The 20,816-nt window shown below is 37.9% G+C and overlaps 1 protein-coding gene across 1 annotated transcript in view; it reads right to left on the bottom strand.

The window, feature by feature from the left end:
- The window catches only part of ME1 (malic enzyme 1), a 215,623-nt gene extending 203,128 nt beyond the window's left edge, over nucleotides 1-12,495 (bottom strand). Inside the window, exons 1-2 of the mRNA XM_021693605.2 lie at nucleotides 12,433-12,495; nucleotides 9,390-9,464 (exon numbers count right to left, since the gene is read on the bottom strand). Of these exons, the coding sequence (XP_021549280.2) occupies nucleotides 9,390-9,464; nucleotides 12,433-12,495 (138 nt within the window). The remainder of the gene's footprint in view (nucleotides 1-9,389; nucleotides 9,465-12,432) is intronic.
- Nucleotides 12,496-20,816: the final 8,321 nt, after the last annotated feature.

The raw sequence follows: 20,816 nt of genomic DNA, 5'->3' as shown, positions 1-20,816 counted from the left end.
TACCTGGGATACCTGAGAAGGTATGCTTTACAAAACTCACTCCGGGGAGTTAACTGAGGCATGTTACAATTAGAGTCCTTTATCAGAAACAGAAACAGTTTAATTACAGGCCTAGGAAGCAAACATAGGATGCTGAAGAAACAAAAATGTCAGTACTCCAGAACCTTATTATAATGCCCCTAGTATAGAAGTTTAGCTATGTTACCTGTCTATTCCTGTTTCTGTGATGTATGATGTACAGATCGGAAAACTGACATAAATATAGGGAGAAGACCAAAAAATATGTGGGCTCTTCCCCCACACCATAACTACAAAGGAATTACAAGATCCTGGCAGTGCAGGTAAAGAGAAGTAAACATAGGGGAGATGTGAATTTATGAAAGGAAGTCCAGTCATCTTGAATGCTAACAGTATGAGGCCTAACTGGGGGATCCACTTTTTATATTCATGTGCAGTTCTAAGAGAACTGGGAAGAAGCTCTTTTTCCATGCAAATGCTAACCAGAACATCAAATCTCAGTCCTTTTTACTTGTTTGTAAGGTTAGGTTTTAATGTACAAACAAAACAAACCCAAAAATTTCAGAAAAGAGAAAAAAACTTGTTTTAATTTTCCTTTTACGAAACTACAGTTGTGCAGTCACTCTTCTCATAATTGGTAATGTTAAGAATGGGTAGGATTCACAAACTAAAGGATTAGGACCTGTAAATTTCTGTTACACAGGTGAGAATACTATCAGTCAAAATAAGTTTTTCTTGCCCAATTTGATGCACAATGAATTCTAATCATTAAAATAGGATTGTAGTATTCTGATCTAATTTCACTGAGATTAAGTACAAAAAATTCAGGGAATATAGCACATACAGCATTTCAATTGTTTTACTTTCATGGTAAACTTAAAAGAGCATAAAGTTCCCACAAGGAAGGATTAGTCTACATCATTGGTGTATATTTGCAAAACATTTCAACACTACAAACACTAAGTTTCAAGATGGAGCATTGGAGATGTTTTACTTTCATGAGAAAAAAGATAATCTGATAGAAAGATGTGGCTGTATGATATTAGGTAAATGATCCTTATTTCTTCATACAGAAAGCATGTTACTGCTATGTAAAATAAGTGATTTTTAAGTTGAAAACCTCAAGATGCTTAGTTCTTGATGTGTTTCTGCATGAAGGGAGGACCTTTGACCTCTTGGGGTTTTAATTTGAGAATTCCAGTGTTCAGTGTATTAGAGAGGAGGAAGTCCACCAGGGGAGCTGACCCAAAAAGTGGAGAATTTAGTGTAGGCAGCTGCATCCTTGGGATGGCCAGCCCCAGGGTAATTGCCAACCAAGGAAAGAGTTGACTTTTTGTCTGCATTCTGCAGTGAGGATACGACTAGAATGAGTGCTGGTGTGTGTGTGGGGGCGAGGGGGCTAAACTCCATCTCTACCCATCTTAGGTTTTCAGGTGGCACTCTTTAACAAGAGGACATTAACAAGAAGTTTATTAATGCTTGCAGGGCACACCATACCCAAGAAACAGAAAACAAAGTAACTCAAAGCAGCAGCTTAAAACTGTGGTCTACGTGACATCTTCAGCAAAGAACAATACATTTGTAGAGAAATGACAGCACAAAGGAAAGCAGTTTTAGGCTTTCCAGGCTGGCAAACTGGAAAGGTAAATATATGGGAAGAAACTAACAGTAAGATTTGTTTCCCAATTCCTCTTCCCAAAAATATTTATTTTGGGGTGACCTATGCTGGTTTCCTTCACTAGGCTTTATAACTGGCTCAAAGGAGTCCCTGATGAACCAAGCTCTAAGTTACTGGTATTTTGAGTATTATGGGTGAAGTGGGTGTATGAATCATTTCATTAGAATGTTTTAAAAAGATGTACCCTTATTCTATTCTTCAAGCAAAAGTTTGTGCAAAAGCCCTAGAATGTCTGGAGCTCTATAGAGATGTTTGTTTTTCTTTTTTTCCTGAGGAAAGCAATATTACTCTTTAACAGTTAAAAGCGTTATTCCCATTAGGGATAATGTAACCCCACCTCATTCTTACTACGTATTACAATCATTACATATTTGTATGCATATACAGACACTGCATGGTGGCTAATTCTGGAATAAATCCACACACTAAGTCACGGCATGTATATATCATTTATATCTTAACTGCTCACTTATACCTGAACAAATTTCCATTAAGTATGTTATTAATTTTCCAATGACATAATTTGGTTGCAATATTTTCTTTTGCTGAAGTCTATTTGAAAAGGAAACCAGCTGTCTCACTTATTTTAATACGAGTATATTCTGGATCATGTTATACAGTACTTGTATAGAAACTCAAAAAGATATATTTCCCATGAGGAGACACTTAGTCTATGTCATTGGTGTGTATTTACAAAACATTTTAACACTACAAACATTAGCAGTTTCAAGGTGGGGCACCTGAAAAGGTTTATACTCTGCTAAAGTGTTGCAGGTGTACCTTTTACACAAGACCTATTAGTGAGGTCGATCATCTGAAAGTTAGAGCTGTGAAAACCAATAAAGAAACTGAGTTGAAAATGGAGTCTGGAGACAACGAAGGGAGAGTTCTCACTTCACTCAATAGTGCTCCTGGCAGCTTACTTAGCATACCTCGGCAGGAAGATGGAAGATTCTTCTTGCCCAGCAACAACCCAGCCAGTGAGAAACCACATGAACTTAGCCAATGAGAAGCCCTACAACCTCAAACTCTCCCTCTTCTCTGATGAACTTTTGTTCAAAGCAATTGCTCCCAACTTCCTTCTTTCCTCTATACAAGGATACTCTTTTTCCTTCCATTTTGGGACTTGCCTATGGTTTGCCATAATTTGCAGCGCCAAATTGCAATTCCTCTGTGATTCCTAAATACTTTTTTTTTTTTTTGGTGGTTAAATAACTGGCTGTTTTGTTTTTAAGGTTGACAAAGTTTATCAATGAACTGCTTGATACCCATCATTTCCTGGTGACGTGAACCGTGCATAGGTTTTTAAGGTTACATTGGTTAGATTTACTGAATGTTTTAGCTTCTAACAGTGAGAGAACCAACCATTGTGGAAACTAAAGTGTGGCACTAAAGTCCATGGCACTAAGGATAGAAATCTCAGTTAGCCTTTGCTAGGCCTGTATGGAATGAAATCCCACAGGGGAAGTCACTGAATGCGGTGATACCCGCTAGCTTCTGCTGTGTGGAAGAGCAGTATGTAAAGATAAAGCTCTGTCCTGGAGAAAATCCTCCCCAAATAATAATGGTAAAAGGAATACCATTCTTCACTCCTGCTCTATCAAAGTTTTTACATTGTCCGCTAATTCCAGGTTCACCCTCCTTTGAATCTGGTGAAAGCCCAATAATGTTAAACCAAGAAAGCAGAGCCAGGTTCACAGTTAATGTAACAGTCATAATGGAAACATGTGGGTAAATAGATTTGATATGTGAACTTCTGATACCTACAAAGTCTCCTGCCCATCCCTGCCCAGTATCTCCATGGCAGGAAGACATACAGACATCGATGGTACCGCCTTATGAGAAGCAGGAAGTGGTGCCTGTGAGCAGCATCCCCTCTAGAAAGCACAATTCGAATATCATGGAGCCAGACCAGTGGTTTTCAATCTTTATCCCATTTTAGAATCACCTGGAGAGCTTCAGAGAACACTCTGGACTGGGCCAAAGAGTTGTTGGTTTGATTGGTCTGGGTTGTAGCTTTCGCACCAGGACTTTTTGCCCTAAGCTCCCCAGATGATTCTAGTTTATAGCCAAAGTTGAGAACCACTGGCCTAAAATAATGGTTCTCAACCTTTTGCATAGATCAAAATCAGTTGGAGGGTTTGTTAAAACAGGGCCCCACCCCCAGAATCTTTGATTCAGTAAGTCTGAGGTGAGGTCTATAATGTGCTTTTCTAACAAGTTCCCAGGTGATGCTGATGCTGATGGTCAAGTTACCACATTTGAGGACCACTAGTATAGAGCAATGCTATCTAACAGGAACATGATGTGAACCACAGATATAATTTAAAATTTTGCAGGGAGCCATATTTTTTTTAAAGTGAAAAAAAACAGAGGCACCTGGATGGTGCAGTCAGTTAAGCGCCCGACTCTTGGTTTCGGCTCAGGTCATGATCTCAGGGTCTTGGGATCAAGCCCCGAGTCTGGCTCTGTACTCAGTATGGAGTCCGCTTGGGACTCTCTCTCCCTCTCCTTCTGTCCCTACCCCCCTAAAATAAATAAGTCTTTTTTTAAAAAAGGAAAAAGAGGGGTGCCTGGGTGGCTCAGTTGGTTAAGTGTCTGCCTTCAACTCAGGTCATGATTCCAGAGTCCCGGGATTGAGCCCAGAGTCAGGCTCCCTGCTCAGTGGGGAGTCTGCTTCTCCCTCTTCCTCTGCAACCCCTGTCCTCGTGCTCTCTCTTTCAAGCTGTCTCTCTCAAATAAATAAATAAAATCTTTTAAAAATGTAAAAACAGGTGAAATATATTTTAATAATATATTTTATTTAACCTAATATATCAAAAATATGTCAATGTTATCAATATAAAAATTATTAATGAGACATTTTACTTTTTTTTGTACTGTCTTTGAAATCTAGTGTTTTACACTTATAGCACATCCCAATTTGGACACCAGCTTTGTATTAGAAATACTTGTTCTGCACTTAGATTTTATAAAATTTACAGTTGAAATAGTAGATATAAATACCCAAATTGTTGCAAACATACTTAGAAGCTTCCAATGACTAAATTGAGTATACATTTTATATTTAAAACCAAACAAAATCTATTTTTTCCTATTTGAAAAATACGTTAAGACTATTTACTGAAGGTCAGTCATTACTACTATCTACCTGTTTCTACCTGTTTGTACAATTTCCCATATTGTTAATACATTGTGCTTCCTAAAATTCATAAGCAAGCCAATGATTTAGAAATCAGATTGCATTTTACCGTAGAAATAACACAACGAATGCTTCCAGGGTATCCTATTAATGCCTCTTTAACAGCTAACGGCTTAAATATACAAAGAATCAAAGAGTAATTCCCTGCAGTTTTTTTTTTTAAGACTTCTTTTGAGAGAGAGAGGGAACACGAGTTGGGGGAGGGACAGAGGGACAAGCAGACTCCATGGCAGGCACAGAGTCCCAGGACCTCAAGATCATGACTCAAGCCGAAGTCAGACGCTTAACCGACTGAGCTATCCAGGCACTCCTTCCTGGCAGTTTTTATTTTTTTTAATTTTTTTTTTAAGATTTTATTTATTTATTTGACAGAGAGACAGCGAGAGAGGGAACACAAGCAGGGGGAGTGGGAGAGGGAGAAGCAGGCTTCCCACTGAGCAGGGAGCCCGATGTGGGGCTCGATCCCAGGATCCTGAGATCATGACCTGAGCCGAAGGCAGACGCTTAACCGACTGAGCCACCCAGGCGCCCCATTCCTGGCAGTTTTTAAAATAAAATGTTTCTGAATAAAATATCAGACAAATTCCAATTCAGTATTCCATGAGTAGAATTCTCTTCTATATAAGCCCTCTGAAAATTGATGTGCAATATAAAGATTTAGTTCCAAATGTGAACTATATAACTTGCTTTAGAAGGCAGAATCAACTACAATCACATTTGGTTTTAAATAACAATTGTTTTCATCTCACTACATAGAGGACATTCATACAACCTATGCATTAAGAAAGAAACCACAGGAATATTTCCAAAAGTAAAATATAGTTCAGATTTTCTCTACTAAACTTAAAAACAACTAATTCTAAACTTAAGTGCTCTGCTCAAAATTTTCCCATGGTACCCCACTCATGCATAGAAGCAAAGTTATTAAATGACCTACAAGACCCCCCATGATCTGCCCCAGTCCCCTGTCTCTATGGCTTTGTTACCTTTATCTTTCCCCTTCTCACTTACTCTGCTCCAATGGACACTGACCCTCCCCCCAAACAGGATAAGCATATTCCTGCCTCAGGGCCTTTGCTCTTGCTATTCCCTCTAACTGGAACACTCTTCACCCAGATCTCTTGATGGCTCCCTCAGTCCCTTCAAGTCTTTACCTAAATGTCGTTTGGGCCTTCGCCAATCATCCCACGTAATATAGCAATTATTATCCCTCCTTCTCCAACCTTCCTTACCCTCTATCATTCTTACTTACTTAATTTTTCTCCATGTAACTTTTCACATTTAAATATAAAATGCAATTCACTTATTATTTGTCACCTCACTGCTACCACCACTAACATATCGACTCTCTGACAGTGATGATTTAATATTTTTTGGTCTTTTCTGCAGAACCCAACACTTTTATGTTCCTAAACTCTACATAAGCAACTTTTCTAACTTATTTCATAATCTGTTTATACACATACTTCTTTCACATGGACAATTTTTATTTGACTGTCTCCTTTAAGTTCTCTGCATAAAGGGAACAGATAATTTTCTCTTTGGCAAAAGATTTATCTGGAAATAACTAATAAGTCATCAGAATCGGAGATGGAAACTTCATTGTTGCAATAGCTGGTGTAACAGCCTTTCAAATAGCTCTTGGTCTTCAAATCATTCTTGAAAAATTAATGTTTTCAGGACGCCTGACTGGCTCGGTCAGAGGAATATGTGACTCGATCTCAGGATCTTGAGTTCAAGCCCCATGTTGGGTGTAGAGATTACTTAAACAAATAAAACTTTTTAAAAAATTCATGTTTTCTGTATTCCTATAGAATAACATAATTTTGGTTGAGGCTGTTCTCTCATCAATATTCATTTGGATTGTATGATTGTGTAGTGTTTTAGCACCCTGTAGAATTATATCTGCTGTCAATAAAGTACCCATTCATGAATAACATGTATTATATTCTTTGAAACCTAAAAGTATAACTATTATGATAAAGATCCAGTTCAATGATTTTTGTCATTTGATTTCACTGAATTAAAATTTTACTACTTTCTTAAATCTGTTTTTTTACCAATTAATCTAGATAAAAACCAATTCCCATCATTGTCATGAATGAGTCTGTATCATTGCTTCCAAGTACTTTTTAGTATAGCAACTATCCCATTTGTTGGTGTGATTTCTTTTTTTTAAATTCAATTTATTAAACTAAAAAAAAAGAAAAACAGTTCACCCATTCCTCCCCCCATGCACACACACACTCCCCTACCTCTGGCAACCACCAATCTATATCTATAAGCTCGGTTTTATTTATGTATTTATGTATGTATGTATGTATGTATGTGTTTATTTATTTATTTATTTATAGATTCTACATATAAGAGAGATCATATGGTATTTGTTTTTCTTTGTCTGACTTATTTCACTTACCATAATGCCCTCAAAGGCCATCCATGTGGTCACAAATGGCAAGATTTTATTCTTTTTTATGGCTGATTAATATTTCATTGTGTATGTATATACATACATACGCACATACACAAATACCACATTCTCTTTTTCCATTCATCCGTCAGTGGAGACAGGTTGTTTCCATATCTTGGTTATTGTAAATAATGCTGCAATGAACATAGGGATGCACTATCTTTTCAAGTTAGTGTTTCATTTTCTTTGAATAAATATCCAGAAGTAGAATTGCTGGGTCATAGGTAGCTCTATTTTTAATTTTTTGAGGAACCTCCATACTGTTTTCCATGAGAGCTGCACCAGATTATATTCCCTCCAGCACTGCATGAGGGTTCCCTTTTCTCCACATCCTTGCCAACAATTGTTATTTCTAGTCTTTCTGGTAATAGCCATTCTAACGGGCATAAGGTGATATCTCATTGTGGTTTTGATTTGCATTTCCCTAATGATTAATGATATAGAGCATCTTTTTGTGTAACTGTTAGACATTGGTATGTTTATGAACATTGAATTAAGGGTCTCATTCGTGCCAGTCACATTTCACGTGCTTAATAGCTACGTGTGGCCAGTGGCTGTCAAGTTCACACAAATCTAATCCAGTGCATTTGGGTTCTTAAATCAATGTTTTAAGTGATTGAAGACGGTCAAATATACATATCCACATTTTTGTGATATTCCCTCACATAGTTATTTGTCCCTTAATTTACTCAAAACGTTTATTGAACACTTAATATGCTAAGCCTCAGGCTAGGCCCTGGTATATAGAGACGGACTTATGAGGGGAAACAGCTAATACATAAGTAAAGAAGTTGATCATTGCAAAACATGAAGTGTGAAAGGAATTAGTGTGCACTTCAGCAATTAGTAACATGAAGACTAGTTTTAAATATTTATAATGTTTTTTCAACTATATTTTTTCATAATACTTGGGATGTTTTTTATTTAAGTACTTTGGAATATTTCTGAATGATAGAAGTATTTCTTCAGGTGTAGCTACAGATAACATCAGTAAGGCTTCAGTTACATGTGCATAGCAGATTTGTCCCCAGTGGGGATATTTCCAGAAATATTCCATCAATTGGGGCGCCTGGGTGATCCAGTAGGTTGAGCATTTGACTCTTGGATTTGGCCCAGGTCATAATCTCAGGGTCCTGGGATGGAGCCTGCTTGAGATTCTCTCTCCCTCTCCCTCTGCCCCTCCCATCCCTGCTTGCGTGCACAGATGTGTGCATGCACGCGCGCATACACATACACACACACACACACACACACACACTCTTTCTCTAAAAAAAAAGTAGTAGTTTGGAATATAGACATACAGACTCTGGAGCCAGACTTCCTAGGCTCCTATTCCAGCTTCTCCACATGCAGCTTGTGTGTTCTTGTTACATTACTTACCACCTCTATGTCTTCTGGTGATTTATCCTCACCAGCAGTAACACTATATGAATATTTCTCAAATGAAAGCAAACAAGATAAAGAAATCAGGTACACTATATACTTAGCTTGAACTTTTTTTTTTAATATTTTATTAATTTATTTGACAGAGAGAGACACAGCGAGAGAGGGAATACAAACAGGAGGAGTGGGAGAGGGAGAAGCAGGCTTCCCGCGGAGCAGGGAGACCGATGTGGGACTTAGCTTGAACTTTTAAAAAGAAAATATTATCCATTCACCATCTCTAGAAGAAATTAAGTGTCCCAGGAATATGATTTTTACTTAAAATTTCAGCAAATAGATGTTTTGGCAGAATTGAGACTTGACAAGTGTTAATACTAATCCTGGAGTATTAACTAATGCACTCGATTCTTCTGTGTATTTTTTACTCTTATAACTAAATAAATATTATTTGGAATTGCCTATTTTGTTTAAATTTCATGTTTTTAAATTTGGAGATGAAGGTGCTTGAAAATACAGCCGAATCCACAGAAGTTTTTTTAGTTTGTTTTGTTTTTCCCAGATATCATCACAGTATAGCTTCCGTAATACATCATTTATCCGTCTAGATTAACTGTCTACATATTGCATGTGAAGCTCACCACTCGATCGCCGCTCGTACCTGTACCAGTCCAAACCTCTTCCTTAGACTGAGGAGTGGTAGAGCTGTTCAGGTTCTACAAGAAGCAAAGAAATTACAGTACTAAAAACTTGGAAAAGCTTATAGGGTATTCCAGTAGGGTATTGGTATGTAACATGTTACTCCAAAACTTAGTAGCGTAAAATGATAATAACCATTCTGTTATCTCTCATGGATTCTGTGCGTTCAGAATTTGAGAAGGCCTTAGCTGGTTAGTGCTGGCTCAGGATCTTTCCTGTGGTTGCAGTTAAAGAATAGCTGGGAGCAGCTGGGGGCTGTGGAGGCACCTCTCTCACTCTCTCCTGCCCTCCCTCCGTTTTCATGTATTCTCAGGCTCTCCGTGTGAGGTCTCTCATTGTGAGCTTGTTTCCTCACAAACAGCATGGCCACCTCAGGACAGTGAAGCTGCTTACATGGAGCTTGAAGGCTTCCAGAGCAAGTATTTCAGAAAAACAGGGTAGAAAGTACTTTTCCTTTTGATTACCTAGCCTTGGAAGTCACGTAGTGTCCCATACTCTCTCGATCCAAACAGTCACAAAAGCCAAAGAGGAGTGCCAAAGTCACATGTAAGAAGAGCTTTTGTGATAGGAGATGTGCCATTTGAAAACACCATCCGCCACATAGGAGTGAAGAGATCTATTTACATTTATTCCCATCACTTTATATATATATATATATATATCTCATTAGTTCATCTGAAATATCCAGTGGGTGGTGCACTTGACATAGACAAATTATTGGCACCAATGTAAAATGTGCATAAGTAAACAAATTGAGAAAAATTTATTCCAGAAAAGCAACTTAGAGGGTATTTCATAATTCAATTAGATTCAGACCCTATCCCTTACTACATCTTCGGTGTATCAGATTTTGGAGTCACTGATGATTCTGAATACAAAGAGATTTCCAAGTGCTTTCTAAATTGTTTTCAATGTGTTTTAATGTGGTATGTTTTCTTCTAATACTTTGAAAAATGGCAACTCCTAGGAAAATATGTGTTAGTGCTCAGCCAGAACATTAAATTAGCCATAATACACCATTCTGCGATATCTTAACTATCTTAATTAGGAGATTATTCAATTGGGCTAGCTTCATAGACTGTTAACAAGGAACAGTAAAAGAATTGTATATTAGAAACCAAAGACATTTGGCTTTATTAGAACCATGTACTGATTTAGCTGTATAGGAATACCATATTAAAACTAGTAATGGACACTAAATACTGACTGAATAGAGAATTCCTTTTTTTTAAGAATTCTTTTTTAATTTGAAAAAAATATGCCCCAAAGTTATTGATGGTTTGTTTCATTTTATAGTTCCGTGGTGTTTGAAATTTGTACAAAGAGTATATACTACTTTCATATTCAGAAAAAAAAAAAAAAGACAACAACTCAGAACATACCCAGGGGAGTGTATATAATTAAAGCAATATGCTGTAAAATTTTAGGAACCTCAATTTTTTTCTTTTGTTCTAAAGGTAATTAGAGATGATGATTTGGCATCCTACCTCATTACCTTTCTTCAGTATAGATGCATCAAAATCTCTCACTGTTTGTCAGTAGGCACTGAAGCTAACAACGTAATGCAACTCTGAGACAGGGAGGAGAAGTTTCATAATACCCTACTCTTCCAAACACTTGTGCAGATCCACCCTGCTTTTCTCACTTCAAAAAAGCCGGACTAAAAACAAACCAAAGGAAAAAAAAAATCTAAAGTTAAAAAATTAAAGCTAAAAAACGTCGTAGAATGTAACCCTTTTTCATAACTATGTATAATAAAACTTACCACTTAACCCTGACTCACCTTCAGAACAGATTTGCATGTAATTTATTTAATAAATCATTGATTTTCAAATATAACATGATGTTAACAAGAATTCTCTAAATTGTGATATATTATATGGCTTTTTACTTCTCAGTATCTGCTACATACTTTGAAAACGTTGATGTTATAATTAGAGTAAATAAACATTAAATATGATTTATTTCCAAGTCATGTTTTCAATCGCAAAAAGGTAATGTTTCAAAAAGCCACTTAACTTTCTCCTTGGATGGAATAGCTAGTCATTGCTTTAAAATTGCTGTTAGTTTCTGACACTATATGAAATTGTCTTCATATCTCAAACAAATATTATAAAAAAAATTATGAACCAAAAAATCACACACATGAAGAGTTAGCCTGATTAAGTTGCTTTATACTTAAGTGGAATTTTAAGAGATAGAATATTCTTTGTTTTGGAGATCAACTCAAAGTACATTGACCTTGTCAATCTGGAATCCATGGGCTGCATCTAGTGGTTAGCATCCAGTGACCTGCCAGAAATACAACTAACCTAGCATTAGGCACCAACTCTCAATCTGTAACGTCACCAGAAACTTGGCATTTCAAATCTAGCTCTAAGCTGAAGCTCCTAATGCAAGGGCAGAGCTCCAGAAGCTCTGGTTTATGGGAGACAGAGAATATGTATATGAAGGGTTGTACTCAGGAGAGTTATACAAAAGATTCATTCATGACAGATGAAGAGACCCGAGAGAAAGCATGTAAGCCAGAGGGGAAAATTGAGAACTAAAATAAATCTTGCCAGAGTGGAAACAGCATGACCAAACCATTTTTTCTGAACATATTGTACAATTTCTGAAGGGAAATTAGGTATCTTTGGGCAGGCGATAAACACTATATGGATTTGGTAGGAAAGTTATTAAATCATTCTGGGGTTTTGAAAAAATAACCATTCTTTAAGTACTTGTTTTCCACACAAATCCATGCCATCATTCAAGATTTCCCAGTTAGAGTAGAATTTTTATTGACACAGGAAATTTACATGTAATTGTTTGCCTTCTGATTTGGAGATACATGTCCTTTGCTAGAACCATATGCAAAAACCCAAAAACTGTTGGAGGAAGAAGTCAATCACTTGTCCTGTACTTCCGCCACCCTCATCTCCACCCCCAGAGCCTGTTTATCTTCTGTGGCTAGTGGAGCTTCAAAGGTGGATTCTTCCTCACCTTACACTGTGGAGGCTGCTCTATCCCGCAGTTAAAATGGGCTTTGGAGAGACCTGAGACCATTATACATCCCCCACACAACCCCCATGGCCTTATTGTGATGGTGCAAAAGGGCCAGGCAGGAATTAAGTTTTATCAGGTAAGCCAGAACCATACAGAGACAGGAGTAATCCCCCACACTCTTTGGCCTCTTCCTTTCCTTTTTCATCCTTTAGGAAACCATTCTTAAGGCAATGGAAAAAAACAAGGAGCAAGAAATGACAAGACCATGCTGAGCAAAAAGGGAGGACACATTCAAAAACACAGGCAAAATTAGAGCAAAACTATAAAAATCACTGTGTTAAAAGGAGTATCACAAAATGCTCTCAAGGTCTTGGAATGAAGTTCAGACCCTGATCTAGGTCTGTCAGAGGATAAATGTTTGAACGTTTTACAGGTCAAGTCCCAGAGACTCATACTTTGATTCATACTTTGTTTGCCCTGTCTACAGAGAAAATAATATACAATTGTAGAAAATATATTACTTAATACAGATACTAAATTACCTGCACTTTGTTTTCTATCATTTTTCTTGCAATTCTTCCGATGATATATATTGGGGAGACACTAAGTCTATCTCATGAGGCTAAAATAGTTTTTTATTCATAATATCTTTCTCCAATCTGTATATTTTCTTCATAAGTAGATCAGCACAAACAAAAAGTAAAAGGACATAAGAACAAAGCCCTATATAGTTGAAGCTTTATAGTAGTTTCTGAACAATTAAAAAGTGGCAGAGAGAGAGCCACACTATACTAATTATTAATTCTCTGGCACCTGAAGATCCCACTTTTTCATATGCCTCCCACACCTCTGAGGAGATAATGTTTTACAAATTTTCTAGAATTAGCCGCTTTGAAATCTATATCAAACACAGAGGAGGGGCGCCTGGGTGGCTCAATCAGTTAAACATCCAACTCTTGATTTCAGCTCAGGTCATAAAATCAGTCATGATATGAACCCTGTGTCGGGCTCCGCCCTTGGTGTGGAGTCAGCTTGAGATTCTCTCTCCTTCTCCCTCTGCCCCTCCCCCACCCTCATACGAGCACATTCTCTCTCTCTAAAAATTAAAAAAAAAAAAAATTATGACATCAGTGTGTTCCTGGCAGTAGATAAGGTGGTTCTTGATGTATTTGTTATCTACTAATATGTAAGAAATTACCACAAAACAGTGGCTAAAATAACAGCATTTTTATCTCACAGTTTTTGTGGGTCAAGAATCCAAAGGCATCTTTGCTGGGTGCCCTGACTCAGGGCCTCTCACAAGGATGCGGTCAAGGTGACAGCCAGGGCTGCTTTCATCTCTAGGTTCGATCCTGGGAGAATCAGATTCTAAGCTCACTGATGTTGGCAGGATTCAGTTCCTGGTGGGCCGAGCTTGCTCTTTGAGGCCTTCCATAGGGCAGAGCAACCATAGAAACTTGCTTCATCAGAACAAGCAAGCAACAAGATCCAGAAGAGAACACAAGCAAAATAGAAGTCAGTCTTTTATAACCTAATTTCAGAAGTGACATCGCATCACTTTTGCCATATTCTATTCTTCAGAAACAGGTCACTAGGTTTAGTCACACTCAAATAGAGGAAATGGCACAAAACATGTGAACACCAGGAGGCAGGGATCTTTGGGAGACATTTCAGAGACTGCCTACCTCCCGTGATATGGAAAATTCTTTTTAACTCCAGAGGTTTTTCACATTGCAGTAGTTTTGGATAACTATTTCCAAAGGTTAGTGGGTTTTGTTTGAACAAAACATGGTTTATTTTGTACTCTAAAATATAGGAAAAAGGTGTTTTGTTTTGTTTTTAAGATTTTTATTCATTTATTTGAGAGAGAGAGAAATAGCAAGAGAGTACAGGAGCGGGGGTTGGGGGGCAGGGAGAGGGAGAAGCAGGCTCCCCACTGAGCAGGGAGCCCATGTGGGACTCTATCCCAGGACCCTGAGATCATGACCTCAGCAGAAGGCAGACACTTAACCAACTGAGCCACCCAGGTACCCTGGAAAAAAGGTTTTTTGAAATAATTTTTTATATACATTTTAACATAGTTCCTTAGTTTTCACATATTAGTGGTATATCTGAACACTTGATAGATCTAAAACACTTTTTTTTGGCTAACCAAAATTAAGGCGAGTCAGAAGGAGGAAAAAAAATTATATATATATATATATATTTTTTTTTTAAGATTTATTTATTTATTTTAGAGAGAGAGAGTACGCGAGCAGGGGGAAGGGCAGAGGGACAGAGAGAGAGAGAGAGAATCTCAGGAAGACTTCCCACTGAGCCCGGAGCTGGATCCAGGGCTCCATCTCACGACCCTGAGATCATGACCTGAGCCGAAATCAAGAGTCAGACGCTTAATTGACAGAGCCACCCAGATGCCCCTCAACCAGATACTTTTCTGTATTTATTGATGTCAAAACTTGATGTGTATGTACATTTTTCTATAGAGGGAATTAATAGCATTCATGAGATTCTCAAAAGACTAAGAACCATTGCCCTAGGCAACAAAAATTGAGGCACTAGATTCTCATATAGAGTCTCATGAATTTATTGGATTGTCTTTTAAACTGTCTATTTCATCAGTGTAACTAGTGTTGGACTCCACATTCATTCAACAAATATTTACTGAATATCTACTAGATGCGAGCCAAGTTTTAGGCAAAGGAAGCACAAGTCCCATTCTCAAGGAGCTCACATTTCTGGGGGAGGGGGCTGGCAGACAATAAATACACGAATATATTTGATATTGGGTGTGATAAGTGTTGTGGTAAAAATAAGCAGTATAAACCTGAATCCTCTGAAGCATTAAGGGGAATATACAGTTCTTCTTAAATCAGCCCTCTGGTCTTGCATAAAACCTTTAACGTCAATAAAGTACACTCAGTTCAGTCTAGCAGTTGTTTATTAAGCACTTACTATGGGCTAGGCCTGGAGCTAGATGCTAGGGAGGCAGGGATGAGCATACTGCTCTGAGAAGTGAATTGTCTGGGCTTGGAGGGTATTATTTCCTCTGGGAATCTCTCTGGGCTGGATTAGGGTTTCCTCTGTGATCATAAAATAATGTGGGCATCCCTTTATCGGGTTCACCTCCAAGTCGCATCTGTTTTAGTGTATCTCTTTCCTTCTTGACTGTGAACTGTTTGAGAGCAAGATCTACATTTCATTCTGAATCCCTAGTGCTTGGGGGCTCAGCAGGAGTTCAGGAAATGTTTGTGGAGCCACACCTGAAGAGACAGGCTGACGGGAGGGATTGCGCATGCCCCGGACTTTCTGCAGCTTCAGCGGTCAAATACAGAGTGGCAGTTTTCTCTCTTAGGTTTCAGTCAAAACCAATGAGTGTCACTGGTATGAGATCTGATACGATGTAAGACATGTATTTATCAAGACCATATGCATTCTTTCCAAGGAAAACTAGTTAGAAACCCACTGCTGTGTTTTATTAACCAAAAATCCTTCTTTATTTCAGCCCTCCCCATCTTTCCTGACCCGAGCCTGTGTGCCAACAGTCTCACCCATCATGCTCTACCTCAGCTCTTGCCCTAAAATGAGTGAGTGATCTGGGTGCCGGAGAAAAGAGGACCATATCGTTAAGGGGATGACCCTTGCTTTTGCCGGTTTTACTGGCAAGTTTTAGAAAAAAACACGCAGATTAAGTTTTAAGATAATTTTTTTTTAAGATGTTATTTATTTATTTGACAGAGAAACACAGCGAGAGAGGGAACACAAGCAGGGGGAGTGGGAGAGGGAGAGGCAGGCTTCCCGCGGAGCACGAGCCCGATGGGGGGGCTCGATGGGGGGGTCGATCCCAGCACCCTGGGATCAGGGCCTGAGCCGAAGGCAGACGCTTAACGACTGAGCCACCCAGGCGCCCCAGTTTTAAGATAATTTTACAAAAAAAGAATCAGATTCGAATGTCAAGTCTTGAGGGAAATGAAGAGAGAGATAAACATTCAAATATAACTGAACTTCTCAAGGTCAATGTGTTCTGTGTGTATATTGTATCAAAACAATTACATCATGTAGCTGTTTTTCTCTGAATAAGGCCTAATATCTGCCCACACCCAGCAAAATGGTTTTTTTATTCTAAAGTTTTCTCAAAGGCAAATGCTTTCCCACACTCAGAAATGTGTTTTTGGTCCTCTGAGTATTCGTTTTATTTCAAGTTTCAAAGTTTTGATTCTAAATTCTTTTGTTAAGCTTTTTAAGCATGTACTATCACAGAAGAGAACATTATTTTTTTTCTGCTTGATTGACTCAAATAGTTAATACTTATTTCTAGGAATTCTTGATAAAAGTACTTTTAAACCAGGAAGTAGGAAGAGAAATTCCACCAGAAAATCTCATATTTTGAGAATGTAACAAATAGGAGGATTTAGAATCAAAGGCCTACCTTTTTCTGGATTATTATTTTGTTACCATACCATACTAATAAACTATGCATATGGGACACCTGGGTGGCTCAGTCAGTTAAGCATCTTCTTTCGGCTCAGGTCATGATCCCAGGGTCCTGGGTAGCCCCGCATCGGGCTCCCTGCTTCTGCCTCTCCCTCTGCCACTCCCCCTGTTTGTGCTCAATCTCTCTCTCTGTCAAATAAATAAATAAATAAAATCTTTAAAAAAATAAACTATGCATATGTTACTATGGAAGAGTTGGATTAAATTAACAACCCTGATAATAAATCAACAACCCTGAAGGGAAATCTCTAATTGAATGTCACAGGACTCTATCATTGTCTATATTCTTTTTTTTTTTTTTAAGATTTTATTTATATATTTGAGACAGAGAGAATGAGAGACAGAGCATGAGAGGGGGGAGGGTCAGAGGGAGAAGCAGACTCCCCGCTGAGCAGGGAGCCCGATGCGGAACTCGATCCTGGCACTCCAGGATCATGACCTGAGCCGAAGGCAGTCGCTTAACCAACTGAGCCACCCAGGTGCCCCCATTGTCTATATTCTTTAACACTCATCAACTTTTTAGATGAAAATGTGAAGGCATACCTTTTGAAAAAGTAATAGGATATGTCTTTTTATAGCTTTTTATCCTGATTTTAAAAATAGTTCACGCTTTCTACAGATAATTTAGAAAACATCAGAAGAAATTATCCATAGCAATGTGTCTTTTCTTTCCCATGGGCAAATTATATTTCTTGAATAATTTAGCATGGCTCTGAAATAGTTTTGTATTTGCCAGACATCTATTTGACAGTCCTAGCAACATATCAACTAAATTGATGAGTGACATGGAGATTAAAAAGAAGAGTTAATATGTAGAGGAGAGTTCTAAGATTCAAAAACTCTCTGCAGGCTGGAAGAATTAGGTTTTAATGAACAAGATAAACTGTAGCAAAAGTAAATGTAAAGCTCTGGCACAGAAACAAGTGTGCATACCTGGGGAAGAGGCAGTGTGTCCAAATAGGAGTTCCTATGGAAAAGACCAGGCCCTTCTAGTTGATGACAATTTAGTCAGCATTTTGCTATAGTCACTACAAAAAAAAAGCTAACGCAAGCTAATGTACCACTAGTGAAGCACAGAATCCAGATGAAGGGATTCTATTTCACATGGTTTGGGCTACATCTAGATAATTGTTTTCATTCTGCATGCACGTTTAAAGACAGTGTTGATAGGGGCGCCTGGGTGGCTCAGTCGTTAAGCGTCTGCCTTCGGCTCAGGTCATGGTCCCAGGGTCCTGGGATCGAGCCCCACATCGGGCTCCCTGCTCAGCGGAGAGCCTGCTTCTCCCTCTCCCACTCCCCCTGCTTGTGTTCCCTCTCTCGCTGTCTCTCTCTGTCAAATAAATAAAAAAAAATCTTTTTTAAAAAATAAATAAATAAATAAATGGAATAAATAAAGACAGTGTTGATAAACCAGAGTCTTCGCTGTTAAAAAATTTTTTTAAATCATGTGATATAAGAAATAGTTGGAGGGACTGGTGACATTTAGCCTTAAAAAGAAAAATCTAAGGGAAGACATACTAGCTGCCTTCAACTATTTGAAAGGTTTTTTGTTTTTGTTTTTGTTTTTACTGGGCTGCTCCTGAGAGCATAAGGAGGATAGAGGGGTACAATTGTCATTCAGATTTCAGCGTGAGATTTCCTCAGCAAGGTCTTGCCTGAAGTAGCCACCCAATAATGAGTACATTACCCTATTTTAATTTTCCGTATAACGGGTTATCACTATCTATTCACTTGATTTTTTTCCCTGTAAACTTAATTCATTTACTTATTGTCTGTTGGCCTGTTTTTTCTCACTGGAATATAAGTTCCTTGAGAATGAGGTTCCTTCTACCCTGTTCACAGTTATATACAGTACCTTGAACAGTGTTCCTATAACTGTTTATTGAATGAATTAATTTATAGAGAGGCAGATTTGGGCTTAACAGAAAAAAATGTTTTCTTTCTGTGGGGACAGAAAATTGGGGGGGCGGCTATCAATCATGCAGCATATTTTATATTAACTAGTTTTATCTTCATAGTTTACCATTAGCTATCTTTTGAGCACTTATATGCCAGAAATAGGCAAGGAAGTGAAAGCTCAGAGAAGGTAAGTAACTTTGCCTTAACTCGTGTTGCTAGAACCTGGATTGTAATCCAGCCTGTCTCCAAATCCGTTGGGCTTTGTACTATACCATAAATAGAGCAAGATGTTTTGGATTTTATGGAGATGAACTTCCCATCACTTAGGCCAAGGCTAGAGGGTCATCCATCAAGGGTGCTAAATTATGCTAGATAATGGATTCTTGAACTGAGTGAGATGCTGGACTAGGTCCAACTCTAAGAGTGTGTGATTCTATGATAGAATCAGCCCATTCATGATAGGAACTGATTCTGTAACAGGATTTCTTTATTTTCCATAACAAAGAAGAAAAGAAAACTTTTCTGAAACTCTTGCTTGGAACCCAAGAATGTGAACTTACACAATTGCTGAGACATTATCCCTCAATCCTAGCTGGATGCTGTGGAAAGTGCACACAGAAATACACCTGTGCTGCAAATGCAATCGCTCCTATAATCTGCAAGTAAAAGTAAAAACTAAAACTTTGAAACTATAAAATGGAAAGTTTTCAATAAAGAAAGCAAATTGTAGAATGATTGGGGTGATAATTGTTCCAGATGAATGTCTAAGCAAAGCTCATATCACGGACTGTGAAAAGAAGTCCAACAAAGAGAAAAGAATATTGGTAGTGTGCCAGGAGTCATTCTTGGGAAGAATTAGTCTGCCTATTACACTATTAGCCATTATAGGATTAGCTGATACAAATCACTTCAAAATGAGAATACATTCTATAGAAGCTACTTATTACCTTACACCTTGAATATATTCAGAATCATTTTTAAAATCAAATACTGAAGTTTCTTTTAAAGGGTAAATGTAAATCAGATACTGGTGAACAATTCATTAATCAGAAATCTTTAACTCAGGTGTTTGAGGGGAGTTACGTTTAGACCTGTGGACAAAAGATATTCTGCAAAGAGATTATCTATGATACAGAGGTTAACAATATATCAAGGCTTCTAAATGATCATAAAGGACTAACTTTGTGAGAGAATCTTTTTTCTGAAATCTTAAGCACTTCCCAGTTTTTGCTAATATTTTTTGGTTTAGCTCTTTAATGCTTATAAATAAGGATATTCCTATATTATGTACTTAAAAGTCTATGCTGAGTTCAGTAGCTATCTGTGAGAAACTAATATGCTTTTTAATTGATATAAAAATTAAAAGTGAAAGCAAGTTATGTATTTGTAGACTATAAAATATTAGTATGTTTAGTCAGACATCACAACACAAAGGTGACTTGCGGTGTCTAAAGGAATCACGAAATGATCGTCAGTGAAAAAGTCAAGTGAATTCAGGGCAAGGTAGATGGCGACTAAAAATACCTTTACAAAACAGGATTAGAAGAGTCTTTTCCATATGTGCATCTGGCACACGAAAGTTACCAGGCAAATGTTAGTTTCCTTCCTTCCAGTTTATTATATGTTCAACTCTGGCAAAGGAAACATTGTTACATACACACGGGTCCTGACTTATGATGGGTTGACTTCCAATTTTTCCGACTTTACAATGATGCAAAAGCAATACACATTCAGTAATAACTACTTCGAATTCTGGTTTTTATCTTTTCCTGGGCTAGCGGTATGGGGTACATCCTCTGTTGTGATGCTGCGCAGAGGCAGTCGTGCTTCTTCTCATCAGCCATGCGATCATGAGGGTATATAACCCATACACTGACAAGCATTCTGTACCCACACAACCATTCTCCTTTTCACGTTCAGTACAGTAGTCAATAAGTTACACGAGATATTCAACACCTTATTACAAAATAGGATTTGTGTTAGATGATTTT

Source organism: Neomonachus schauinslandi, chromosome 8 (genome assembly GCF_002201575.2).
Source record: "Neomonachus schauinslandi chromosome 8, ASM220157v2, whole genome shotgun sequence".
In the NCBI taxonomy this organism is placed as follows: Eukaryota; Metazoa; Chordata; class Mammalia; order Carnivora; family Phocidae; genus Neomonachus; species Neomonachus schauinslandi.
The sequence above is the reverse complement of the archived record's forward strand: the minus strand, read 5'-3'. Positions and strand labels throughout refer to the sequence as shown.